We start from the raw sequence: 14,311 nt of genomic DNA on the forward strand, positions 1-14,311 counted from the left end.
GTATAATTAATTATTATTTCACCTTTGGAAAGTGTAGTTTCTCTAGATGGACATAATGCTATAATGTTATTACAGTAACTTCTGAGTGCTCTCTTGACCAAAATGATCGCATTTTTATTATTTAAATACAATTTAAATTAAGTAACATATTAAACGATTTATCCTTCTATCAAACACGAATGTTCCCTGGATCAAACGTCCTATTTTAATTATGTAATTACTTTACATTTATTTCTAACAGGTGCAGCGGAGCGCACGGGTACGGCTAGTATATGAAAGTGATTCTACTGAAGTTATCGATTAGTTACAAACAATGGATGAAGAAGAAATTATGTCACGGCCTCCTTGCTACAAAATATACGGCGACCAAATAGCTTTCTGATGACAGCAGAATGAATCTAGCAGGTTGTGATCGGAAACGAGAACGGCAAAGTTAAAAGTTCCAGTTCCCGGGTTCCGTCAAGCTTGTCGTTAATTGTAAATGCTACAATTATTTATATTTATTTTAACAATTTTCTGTTCTCGTTCTCGTTTCCGTTCCCGGTTTATTCTGAACCAGCCTTTATTTATCTTCGACTGGCAATGGAGCCTTTGGGTGCTTCTTGTATCTCCGGCTGGAAGCGGGGATTGCTTGACGGTGAATTTTAGTAGTTATTTTACGACGCTTTATCAACATCTCAGGTTATTTAGCGTCTGAATGAGATGAAGATGATAATGCCAGTGAAATGAGTCCGGGGTGCAGCACCGGAAGTTACCCAGGATTTTCTCATATTGGGTTGAGGGAAAACCCCGTAAAAATCTCAACCAGGTAACTTGCCTCGACAGGGAATCAAACCCAAGCCACTTGGTTTCGCGGCCAGACACGTTACCCGTTACTCCACAGGTGTGGACGTTTCTTTCCTCCCTAGATTGGACAGGAGTTACGGAATGCGGCGATAGTCGCTGTCTATGTTGTTGCGGGTGATTGTACGGAGTCGGCGTAAATGCCAAGCCATTTAAAGCTCTTGCTAGTTTATGTTTTTTTTCTGCTTTTCAACATGTTCCAGATTGCTATATACAAAGTGTAATTTTCATTTAGATTAGGACTCTTCTTTATACAAAACTTTCCAGTAATGTCGAGGTTATTGGAAGCATGGAATCTCTACCTTCCTGCACTTCTTATATCTTTTAAAATTATGTTTTATTTTTATCAGCGTCGCCGATGTGCCGGAATTTGTCCCCCAGGGGTTCTTTGACATGCCAGTAAATCTGCTGACATGAGTCTATCTCATTTAAGAGGTTAGGTACAGTTTACATCAATAACATTTTGGAAATATTCAACATTTTTTTCCTCCATTACTGTATCTTGTACAATAATGAAAATTAGTATGTGTAAAGCACTGTCTTTCTGCTATATGAAAAAAATATTTTTAAGATTTAAAAAAAATTATTTACAATTTTTTTTAATTCAGTCCACTGTGCAGTGATGAAGCGTTTCCCATATAAGACAAAAACTATCCAACATTCTGTGATGAAATTTTTTTGTGTGTATTTATGCATGTCATATCTACAATATGATGCAAGATCACTTCTCTAGCTTTGATAGATTGTCTGATAAAAAAATAAATTCATTTAAAAAATGGTCAATTATCAGTATTTTCTTCTAACACAAAATAAAAAAAAAAATATTATTTATTAAGGAATGTAGATGAAAGGGCACGATATTGTAAACATGAGTTTCAGCAATAAAATAAAAGCGAGAGAACATGAAAAGTTAACAAGTTTATGAGTTACGAGAGAAACGCTTGATCACTGCACAGTGAACTGCCACCGTTTTGACTTTCGAAAAATTAAATAATAGTAATATGCGTTACAAGAGCGGTATGTTGAAGTTTTCATGTTCGAGGAAAAGTTTGAAAAAGCGAAACGTAGTTGAGCTTTTTTAATTTCCGAGAATTGAAAGAAAACATACCGCTCGTGTATCGCACATTATTTTGTGCGAAGATCGTTTATTACATACCTGAAAGAGGAATTTCTAATTAGTTGCACTGAAATCTCCATCTTGGTTTCTGTTCAATGACGGCAAATTTGCAAAACAAAAATATCTATCTTCAACATTGTTGCTTTAAAATGTTTTCTGTGTTTACTATACTCTAGCAGGCCGTGATATACGTCTGACTTTTTTTTCCCCCAGTCTATGAAATCTTGTTGATTTTTTCACGGCTTCCTTAATGTTACTTGCATCACGAATGCAGTAAGTTTAGTGGAGTTGTAGAGTTTACTTAATTTTTGCAAATATTTAAAAACAATAATTAAGAGTACAATTTAGGTGAAATTGCAGTGGTAAGTTTCCAATTTATAATTATTGGTATATTGAACGTCTCTAAAAATAATATGTTAAAAGCCTAAAGCAGTAAAATCAATATGTCACTTAAGCGGTAAGAAGAGGGAAATTGTTGTGTGTGTTAGGTTGGGAATACTGAATGTGGAATTTTAGACTTTCCGCGGATTGGTCTTGTGCGGAAACCAAGCAAATACGCACGATCTCGCACAAATATTTTTTTATTTAAATCGTAAAAATATTTTTTTAATATAGCACAAGGACAGTGTTTCACACATACCAATTTTCATTATTGTACAAGATACAGTAATGGAGAAAAAAAATGTTGAATATTTCCAAAAATTTTACTGCTGTAAACTGTACCTAACCCCTTAAACACACTTGAATGCTATCGACCTGGCCGGGATCGAACCCGCAACCTCAGGCACAAAAGGCAAGCACTATACCGACTGCGCCACCCAGAGCGACTCTTACATGTTTTTGTTTATTCGGTTGTTTAACGACGCTGTATCAACTATTAGGTTATTTAGTGTTTGGAATTGGTGATTGAGAGATGAGGCCGAGGATTCGCTTTACAGTTGGGGAAATCCTCAGAAAAAAAAATAAACCGAATAACCAGCCCAAGCGAGAATCGAAACCACGCCCGAGCGCAACTCCAGATAGGCAAACGCGCTACCGCCTGAGCCACGCCGGTGTCTCAAACATCTTTGTGATGTGTTAGTGAACATCATTACTTCTTACCAACTTAGCAATAATGGATGTCTTCCTGCCTAACCTTGAATGTGGACGCAAAGTGCACAAAACCATGACAACTGCATAACGGACATTAACAGTTAACTGTCGTAAGACGAACAGTTTGCAAGGCAGTGCTACTTTACTTAGCGCTGACCGCTTCTGAAGCAAAATAAATTAACTCTTTTAAAGGGAGTTAGGAGTGAAATCTTCAACTGATATATAGTTTTTCATATGGTCACCAATTTTTTTCTCAGAGATTCATTCTTATTGCTGCCCATATCATACCAATTTTCAAGTATGTGAAATGAAATGAAATGATTAGCCTAAAAATGTCCCATTAAGGGCAAAGGCCTCCTCCTATAGAGGGAGAGCTCTATTTGTCTCACGCGGTGAGCTACTCCGCGTAAGAGTGGAATTGTTTACTTGGTTCACATTCTGCACACTTTGGTATTGTTCGCTTGTTTCTGTCGCACTGGTTTTAGTCGAAAATCGAAAAAAAAAATCGAAAAATCGAAGGAGAATTGGGAGGAAAATTTAAAAGGTACGCAAAACGCGTCCTTGCAAGGGGTTGGGGGCTGTACAAAACTAAATATGTGAGCTCCAAGCCTGTTGGCCACTAGTCTCACTCCGGGTTACGCTGCTCCCCTGAAGGAGCTCTAGAAAATTTTGAAGGGGAAGCCGAAATTGGACGTAACCTCTTAGGTACCACATACGCGAGGGGGGCTGAGATTGATCAATTGATCACGTAACGGGGCGAGGAGGAGTTGGCTGGTGTTTGCCGTTAGGATGGCAAGACGCCGTCATCTGTTGTTCGATGACAAAGCATGTGAAGGCCGTCGGAAGAAGTGCTGTGAAATCTAATCTGCAATTTGAGAGGTCCCTGTCCTTTCAATTTGCGACTTATTGAGTGACCTCGTATATTTAATAGACTATTAATATTATCTGAACTAGGGCATATATCATTTATAAAAAGGTGAAATATATATGGGGAAGGGCATATAGGTCCGTGGCCCATTTCTTATAGGGCTCATCCCGACATTTGTCTTACGCCTGAGGAAAACCACGGAATACCTTAGGCAGGATGAGTTGTCTCATATAAGAGACTAGCCAATTTGGCTATTAAGTAGGAGGTGATTGTTGTCCTGAGCCTTGTTCAATCGTCTCAATTTTGAGACAAGCCATTTGGCTATATGATGGCTCAATTACGAAGAGGGGGGAGAGATGTAATTAGTTAATTATTTTAAGTAATAGGGAGATTAATGGGGATATGAGTGCAGGTCCGTGGCCCATTTCTTTTAGGGCTCATCCCGACATTTGTCTTAGCGCCTTAGGAAAACCACGGAAAAACCTTAGGCAGGATGAGATTTTAGTCGCTGTTCACTTGTCTTCTTATGTTTCTCCAGTCTTCCCTATGTCTTGCTCTGCTTGACCAATGGCTTCCTACTCGTTCACTGAAGAGGTCGGCCCATCTTCGTCTTGGTCTTCCGGGTGATCTCTTGCCAATGCGGGGATCCCATAGTGTGACTTTCTGCGTCCATCTTTCGTCTCTAAGTCGTGCAACATGGCCTCCCCACTTCCATTTGGTGTTGGTGGCTTGCAGTGCTGGATCTTTAATTGCTGCCATCTTTTGTAGCACTTCGTTTGGAACTCTGTCCCTCAGTGATAAGCCTAGTATCTTTCTCAGCATCTTTCTTTGGCATATTTGGAGACTGTTACGAAGTTTGGCAGTAAGAGACCACGTCTGGCACCCATATAACAGTACAGGAGTTACGCAGGTCTCCAATATTTCTACTCTGAGTTTCTTGCTGAGTGTTCCCTCCAGTACGATGAACTTGAGACTCCAGAATGCCTTCCACGCGAGAGAAATCCTTCGTTTTATTTCCTTCTCTGTCTTCTGATGAAAGGAGACTAGCTGTCCTAGAAGTATGTAGGCTAAACCAATTATTTTTTTTAGTTATTTTTTTCTCTACTCACACAAAAGATGCTCCTTGCGGCACAAATGTATTATATATATATATATATATATATATATATATATATATATATATATATATATATATATATGTTACAAAACCTTGCTCCTATTGTTGCTGGGACACAAAAACAACTGTGCCTTGGAATAAAATAGATTTCGGGTATTAGTGTCTGTACTACTACTACTTACTGGCTTTTAAGAAACTCGGAGGTTCATTGCCGCCCTCACATAAGCCCGCCATTGGTCCCTATCCTGAGTAAGATTAATCCATTCTCTATCATATCCCACCTCCCTCAAATCCATTTTAATATTATCTTCCCATCTACGTCTCGGCCTCCCTAAAGGTATTTTTCCTTCCGGCCTCCCAACTAACACTCTATATGCATTTCTGCATTCGCCCATACGTGCTACATGCCCTGCCCATCTCAAACGTCTGGATTTAATGTTCCTAATTATGTCAGGTGAAGAATACAATGCGTGCAGTTCTGTGTTGTGTAACTTTCTCCATTCTCCTGTAACTTCATCCCTCTTAGCCCCAAATATTTTCCTAAGCACCTTATTTTCAAACACCCTTAACCAATGTTCCTCTCTCAAAGTGAGAGTCCAAGTTTCACAACCATAAAGAACAACCGGTAATATAACTGTTTTATAAATTCTAACTTTCATATTTTTTGACAGCAGACTGGATGATGGAAGCTTCTCAACCGAATAATAACAGGCATTTCCCATATTTATTCTGTGTTTAATTTCCTCCCGAGTATCATTTATATTTGTTACTGTTGCTCCAAGATATTTGAACTTCTCCACCTCTTCAAAAGATAAATTTCCAATTTAGTGTCTGTATGAATTTAAAATTTATTTATAGGTCCAGAATCGTGTTGAACTGTCTTCTAGAGGTTTTGAAAAACACTGTATGTATATGGAGAGAGAGAAAGAAAGAGATAGAGACTGAGAATTTATGATGCAAAATATCGATTCGGAATTCCTTCGTAGATAGACGTTTTCAGCAGTCTTCATACCGGAAAAAGTAACTTATGACTTGCGGTCTGTCTATATTATTGTCTATGTAGTGTGTGTATATATATATATATATATATATATATATATATATATATATATATATATATAACCTTTTAGTCTACCTACTGGACACATTTTTTTAATGATCAAGATCTTCTAGTCGACTTACTCTAAATTTTTGCATATAAAACTAGATTATTTTTACTGAGCTAACAACGTAAGATTATTTCTATCCCTAATTCTGGGTTTGCAGTGAAAGACCTGCACTTGGACAGAAAATTGTGAATGTATGAATGAATGAATTAATTAATTAATACCAAACTTGGATAAAACAGTAATTTCATTTACTCTAAGACAACTCTAGAAATGTGAGTTGTATTATACAAAAAATATTGTCCCATGAAGCAAAAGGGTTTATTCATTCATTCGTTGAACACGCAGTTCTGGAGTCTCAACCCCTAGCGGAGATATCAATACTTACTAGGAATTTAGTTAAAGTTTTTTGCTGATAGGGGCCAGTGGGACAAATGGTAAGCTCATCGCCTCACACGCCGACTAGTCTGCAACTAGTCTGCGACAGTGGAGAAATTTAGTCCAGAGGCTCTAATTTAGGCTTGGAGGTGATTAACGTGGCGAAAAACTCCGACATAGGACACACGGCTTAAAGTCCCTCCCGGAGGACTTGCGCTCCGGTTTTTTGCGTCCTGAAATATTCATAGACTCCGGTCGAGCTTGAACCTACGACCCTTGGGTGTAGAGAAGAACGCTTTTACTGAGCAGTAGAGTTACCAGTTGATAAATACTTAAGGGAGAATTTCTGTGTACAAAACATTATGTCTTGTATCACAAAAGATAATAATGCGATGAAAAGAGGTAGCCTACAGATTGGACTTTTTCATTATTGTAATAAATAAGAAATTGAAGGGGTGGGAATGATATAATCCTAAGCCACAAAGACAAACTTTCACATGAGAGCATATCAAAAGTTTAGAGTCCAATGCTATTGGGTGCTGTATCGTAATTTCTTCAGCGCGTACTGTTGAGTAAATTGTATAATACTGTATTTTACTAGTAAAAAAGGTAAAAGGTAAAGGTATCCCCGTAACATGCCATGAAGGCACTTGGGGGGCATGGAGGTAGACCCCGATGCTTTCCATGACCTCGGTACTATAATGAGGTGGTGTGGTTGGCACCACGCTCTGACCGCCTTTTACCCCCGGGAAAGACCTGGTACTCAATTTTATAGGAGGCTGAGTGAACCTTGGGGCCGTTCTGGAAGTTTGGCAACGAGAAAAAAATCCTATCACCACCTGGGATCGAACCCCGGACCTTCCAGTCCGTAGCCAGCTGCTCTACTAACTGAGCTACCTGGCCGCCGAATATTTTACTAGTAGCTTCCCCAAATAGCCTACGTAAGAAATGAACTTGCACAAAAGACAATTTCTGTTAAAAAATGCGGTTTTGGACTATCTCATTCCCACCCCTTCAATTCACAATGTTTCGGACATATCGGTTATATCTCCGTCTTCAGGTGGAAAAAAGGGAGGTGAGAAGGGTATCCTATTCATTGGGGTCGTTACACATAGCTTGACTGACATAGAAGACGAAGATATTGCGAACTTTCGAAACATTGTGAATCCCTTATTGATTGCAGCAATGGAAAAAATTCAGTCTGTACCTCTTCTTAACAATGCAGAATGAAATTGCTTCCTGTCTCTTTTACATGAATAACTTACGATACTAATTCAATATTTGAACAGAATGGATAAAGTAAATAAAACACTTACAATGTTTGTGTTTTTCTGATGTAACCACTTTTATTAAGAATCCAGCTGAATAGCACAATATGTTTTCACACAGCTGCTCACACGAGATCTTTTTCAATTCGTATTTCATTAAGGTGAGTCGTTTGTTCGACTGAGGAAGCGGGCGGTTATGCAATTGTCCATTGTGAAAATAACTGTTCAGCATTGTAGGTCTACTCGTCTTCAGGGCAGGAAGCTACTGTAGCTATGCCTTCACTTGCTTCCTCATAACACTGACAATGACGTCTTCCTAGTATGATTTTGAGTAAGTTATAGCATTATGGCTAGGCTAGGTACGATTTGAAAAAGTTACATGTCCTCAGCAGTTCACAGTTGAGTTCAGGATTTTATATATTCCAATTTTTGTCCTTGCTTGCTTCGTCACAGCCATACCACCATTGCTCTCTGTTTACTTTTCTAACTAACATTTTTTGTAGTCTGTCAATAATGAAAAAGTAGTAAACTGTTGTGACTATTGTTCACTGGCCTTCATGAGAGATCCCAGTGAATTTCTATCGTTTCACACATTGTAAACTCAGTTGTTTTCTTTACGGTCATAACAAAATTCTAGGTTTCTTTGATTGGCCCATTCTTAGTCAAGTTATTGTACATCATTATTAAATTTAAATTTAAAATATTTTATTATAATTGAATGAATCCTATTTATTTCGATCATGCGATGTAATTTGTTAAATAAAAAGTTGAAGGTAACGTTTCATTTCTTATTTCTATTGTTTCATTATTTTTTGGCGATTTTTATCTTTCATTTTCATAATTTTGATATACAGTCGTTGCGATTATACGAATTTACTTTATTAATTACTCGTATTGTGAAAGAAAACTTAAAAAAAGAATTAAAATTAAGTTGGCTACTTGGAATCCTCGAAAAACAATATAAAAATTTACTAGGATATCTAATAAATACCAGTATACCACAAAGGATCATTAAAAATTACGCACAGGATTTCCATTATCTCAATGTCGTCTATCATCTGATATCTGGTTTTTAATTGTCTTTCACATCTCATCTATGTCCACGTTAAAATCTCTGCTGTTCAATTCTTGAATGAACTTTTCCTTCCTTCGCAGCTTCCTTTGAATGTCTGTCACGAAACTGCAGTTTATATAATCCACAGGCCTTCGTGAGTTTTATACAACTTCAGAAACTGAAATATTTGGAATATGTAGGCCTATTATATGTCTTTCTCGTGTTAAATATGAAATATGTTAAGTATAAAATATTTGGTCATTATTTCACTTACTGCTGTTCCCTATTATTTTTACGTTCCCAGTAGAACAGAAAAACAATCAGCTGTTAATTTAACGCTCTTAAAACAGCTTTAAATTTAAATTCCCGCGCTTTTCTCCTTGAATTCAAGTTATCAAGTGACGTTCACACTCTTCAAATTGTTTCGAGTGCCCTTTCAAGTCGAGCAAAAAGTAGAAAGGGATTCAACTTCACTTGAAACTTAAATTCAAGCCGTTACTTGACTTCAAGTCAACTTGAAACATTTTTCACACTTTTTAAGTCCGTCGAATCAAGTGACTTGAATTCAAGTTACTTTAAAAGTGTGAACGAGGCTTAATATCGGCTTTACATATTCCCGCGCTTTTCTCCTTGAATTCAAGTTATCAAGTGACGTTCACACTCAAGTTGTTTCGAGTGTCCTTTCAAGTCAAGTAAAAAGTAGAAAGGGATCCAACTTCACTTGAAACTTGAATTCAAGCCGTTACTTGACTTCAAGTCAACTTAAAACATTTTTCACACTTTATATGTCAAGCCGTTACTTGACTTCAAGTCAGCTTGAAACATAGTTCACACTTTTTAAGTCCGTCGAATGAAGTGACTTGAATTCAAGTTTCTTTAAAAGTGTGAACGAAGTTTAATATTGGCTTTACATATCGTTATTGACATACATATCGATATGCTTAGCTGTTTCCGTTCTCGGTTTATTGTGAATCAAAAATCACCACGTTCTCGTCCTCTGTTTCCCGTTCACGGTTTAATGTGGACCCGTATTTAGTTATTCACCCCTATGAAGCCAGTTGTGTAGGCATCAGGGTTGCCAGATGTTCCGATTTGGCGGGACATATCCCGATTTTCATATAAAAGTCCCGAGTCCTGTTTAGATTCTTGGCGGGACGCAAAAAGACCCTCCTTTAGAAAATTAACGTAACTTGTATAATTGTATCGTTACCTAGTAACTATTTTGTCCTAGGACTAAATAATTACATCAAATTTAAATTAATTTTGTTAACAATTTAGGTTTTCATATTGGAAAAAACGAATATTTTGGCAAGTGTAACAGCTAATTCAGTGGTGATTATTTTCTAAACCTTTAAAAAGAGACGTTCATCCGAAATGCATGCCAGAGGGAATGGAAAAAAGCTTGTTGAAAATGCTAAAGTCCAGTAATATATATATATATATATATATATATATATGTAGGAAGCTCTGAAAATGTTTACTGAACAGAATGTTAAATTATACATTTCGAGCAGTAATACGGTTAAGTCATAAAATAAATATGAATTGATGTTTCAGTAAATTTTATGTTAGGGCCTATTGTTATCATTTAATAAACATTGAAATTTAAACATTTTATCACATCTCGTACCATCTTTTGGAATTTGTGCTTTAGAATTAATAATAAACAACTGGGGAAATCTATGAGTCAGAACTACTATTAAGTCAAGAAGATGTATCTACAATCTGTTTTGTTTTTAAATCAAAATTTCAATTTTGAGATTCGTATTAGATTCTTCAGCTGTATATAAAGGAATATTTTTTATTTCGTTTTTTGTTTTTATTTTTTTGTAGTCATGAAAATGTCAACTCTGCCCAATTTCATACAATTCATTCTTTAAAACAAAACGTAAGAACTGTATATTATGATGAAAAAAGACTGTCCCTCTTTGGTAGATCTAAATTCTGACAACCCTGGTAGGCATTGAAGTTGTTAATGATATTACATTGTCGAAAATAAATTGAGTTTTGAATGCAGTCTTGTAGTCTTTCGCGTTACCAATTGAGCCGTCGCGGCTGTAGTTTTAAAATAACACGTAATAAATTATAGTAAAGAAAATCGATAAGCATGTGAAAAGGATTGCGTGCTTTCAGTATGAGTCGAACCGGCGTACAAAGGTGAGGCATGACTACGGGAGATAGCAGCAGCGAGCACGACAGATAGTGCATACAGTCGGCCGCCAGTCGTTCAGTGTGATGAAGGCCATTCGCAGCTTGGTGGTGGCCGTTGCAATTGTTGCGCTGGTGCTGGCAGATGAAGATGAGGAAGAAAGAGCCAGGACTGACGTCTCGCTGGGCGAGTTCGACTTGGAAGACCATTGCTCCAAGAGAGCCAACTTGGAGTGGGCGTTTCTTACTTCACAGCCGTCCGAAACAACGCTGACAGAAATAGTAAGTTAAAAAACATCTATCATAGTGTGGAATGCTACCTAGGCTAAGAAGGAATGGGGAACAGAACGCTAAAATATATAGGCCTACCCTACACAGAAACATAATGTTGCTTACTGAAATATTTGGATGAATCAAGGGGAATCCCCCCGCATTTTGTCACATTCTTTCTTCTTCATATTTGCCAAGCACCAACTATGGAATGTATCTCTTCTTCTACTTTTTTTTCCCCTCGCTGTTATTTATACTCGCTTTGACATCTTTGGTCATATCGCGAGTTAAGGCTGGTTCACAATAAACCGGAAACGAAAATCGGAACGAAAACGAAAACGGTAAAATTGTTAAAATGTGTACATTTAAATGTGAGCATTCACAATTAACGAAAAGCTTGCCGGAGCCCGGGATCGGAAACGGAGAGTTGGCCAAGTTTCAACTTTGGCGTTCACGTTTCCGATCACAGCCCACTAGATTCATTATATTGCCATCTAAGAGCTATTTTGTCGTCGTATATTTTGTAGCAAGAAGACCGTGACATAACCTATGCATTATTTTGTTATGTGGTGTGCATCATGGAACAAGTTGTATTTGATGAGATTCTAATTATGAGTGTTGAGGAAAATCCTCACGTTTACGATAAGCGGCGCGCCTCGTATAAAGATGAGAAAATGAAGGAGAATACGTGGCTTTCAATAGCTGCGTCTTTGAACACCGATCGTAAGCGAATCATATTTTATTACTGTATTGGTTGTATTACACACTACATATTCATGCTTCAACTCAATAACTACTGTTGTGTCCATTTTTGTACTATTACAAATGTTTTTTCTCTAATTATTTTACGTTATGGTAGACTTAAAAATAGGTTGTGATAATAAAGATGCATGGGCATATTTATAGTACCGTACATAATGAAATGTTTCAATTGAAATTTCGAAGTTGGTTAACCTGTGTTTATGTTGGCTGCCTTGTACTCATGAGAGAATGCCATTGGTCAATTATACACAGATAACATCAGAATGCGTAATATCGACTTTACATATCGTTATTGACATGCATATCGATATGCATAGTCGTCTACGTTCTCGGTTTATTGTGATTAAAAAATTTTCATATTCACGTCCTCTGCTTCTCGTTTTCATTCTAGTTCTCGTTCCCGGTTTATTGTGAACCAGCCTTTAATCTTTGGTTGAAATCCGAAGGCCTGTGTACTATTGTTGAGACTGGTTCTATTGTTGTGAACTAGATGGCGACTGTATATGTATTACTGATTTGTTATGAATATGATTTCGGTGATGAATGAGGAATGAGGCCGGTGATTTTCAGGTATGTTGTGGCCCGAATTTCCTGGCATTTGCCTTACGGTTGAGGAAAAACCCTGAAAAACATCAACTAGGAAATTCAACCCAACCGGGAATCAAACCCGGGCCCTCTGCGTAAGAGACCAGTATGCTGACCCCTACACCACAGAGGTGGTCATTTCTTCTACATTGTGACCTCTGCTTATTTTATTTTTTAATTACTTCCATCCTAACATAAGTGTAATTACCATAATAATTTCAGGCTTAAGGCTGGTTCACAATAAAGCGGGAACTGAACCGACAACGAGAACGGAAATATTGTTGCAATAAATGTATTTAAATGTGAGCATTCACAATTAACAAGGTTGCCGGGAACGGGAACGTGAAAGTCAATATATATATTTTTCACTTTTGTTATTTTTAACTTTTTCTTTACATGAAATTAAAAAAAAATTCTAAGTTAGGAATCTTTCAATCTTTCAAAATTCAATAAATCAATTAAAACTAAAATATCATTTATGTATATAATAATTATTACTCCATTATATTATTGTCGTTGTTATTTTTCTTTTGGAGTATTGTCATGGGATAGCATCTCCACTCATGTCATATTCTTTTATAATATTTACTTATTGTCTATTGTGGCATGTGTTAAATAAAAAAGTTATATTATTGCATAATATTTTGCATTTATTTTACAATTGTATTATTTAATATTTTTCATTTCATTTTATTATTTGTACTTTCTAGTTAACTGAATCTTCCATGTTTTACCTGATATAATTTCATTGTATTTCTTATATTATTATTTTGATATTCATCACTTTCTTTTGCTTACATATACTTGATATAATTCCATTGTATTTATTATATTATTCTTTCTTGTATTATTATTTTGATATCCATCATTTTCTTTTGCTTACATATATTTGGTATAATTTAAATTAAACAATTAAATAATTATTTTAGTGAAGGCTTAAACTTGTAATATTATACTTTTTCATTATTCGATGTAAACTCCACTCCCGGCCACAAGCTTTTGCTTCATCGGGAGTGCGAACCAAAAGTGTACCATTATTATGATCGTTCAAATAAATTATTATTATTATTATTATTTATTAATATTAATAATTGTGATGCTCACATTTAAATACATTTATTTTAACAATATTTCCGTTCTCATTATCGTTTCCGTTCCCGGTTTATTGTGAACCAGCCTTTAGTCCTAAGTAATAGTTCAATTTGCTAATTACCGATATGAAAAACTTGCAAATATTCCAAGAAATGGGATCAAGATAAGTTAACAATTTGTTTCATTATGGTACATATGTATAGTATGTAAATTCCATTTATTTTCCAAACTTTTTACCGCGTTTCACATAATTGTTGTAGTGACCCGCTGAAGTGTACCATTGCGATGACGTGTTATCAACTGAGATGGTTATCTAGCGTGTGAGTGAGATGAAGGTGATAATGTCAGCGAAATGAGTCCAGGGTCCAGCGCCTAAAGTTACCTAGCATTTGTTCTTAATGGGTTAAGAGAAAGCCCTGGAAAAAGCCTCAACCAGTTTACTTGTCACAGCCAGGATTTGAACCGGTTCCTCTCGTTCCACGGTCAGACATGTTAAAACCGTTACCTCACAGCGGTGGACTTGTTTGTGTTGCTTTATACGAAAAAGAAAGGTGTTATTGTCAGAAAAAATGATAATATTAATATTGTTTTCCTTCTATACAGAGTGTAAC

General features: G+C 36.5%; 1 protein-coding gene across 2 annotated transcripts in view; it reads left to right on the forward strand.

The window, feature by feature from the left end:
- The window catches only part of LOC138695048 (angiotensin-converting enzyme-like protein Ace3), a 66,309-nt gene that overhangs the window by 19,856 nt on the left and 32,142 nt on the right, over nucleotides 1–14,311 (forward strand). For both annotated transcript variants that reach the window (XM_069819383.1, XM_069819384.1), the window contains exon 2: nucleotides 10,977–11,273. In XM_069819383.1, coding sequence (XP_069675484.1) covers nucleotides 11,079–11,273 — 195 coding nt within the window. In that variant the 5' untranslated portion in view covers nucleotides 10,977–11,078. The remainder of the gene's footprint in view (nucleotides 1–10,976; nucleotides 11,274–14,311) is intronic.

Source organism: Periplaneta americana, chromosome 2, assembly GCF_040183065.1.
Source record: "Periplaneta americana isolate PAMFEO1 chromosome 2, P.americana_PAMFEO1_priV1, whole genome shotgun sequence".
Lineage (NCBI taxonomy): Eukaryota > Metazoa > Arthropoda > Insecta > Blattodea > Blattidae > Periplaneta > Periplaneta americana.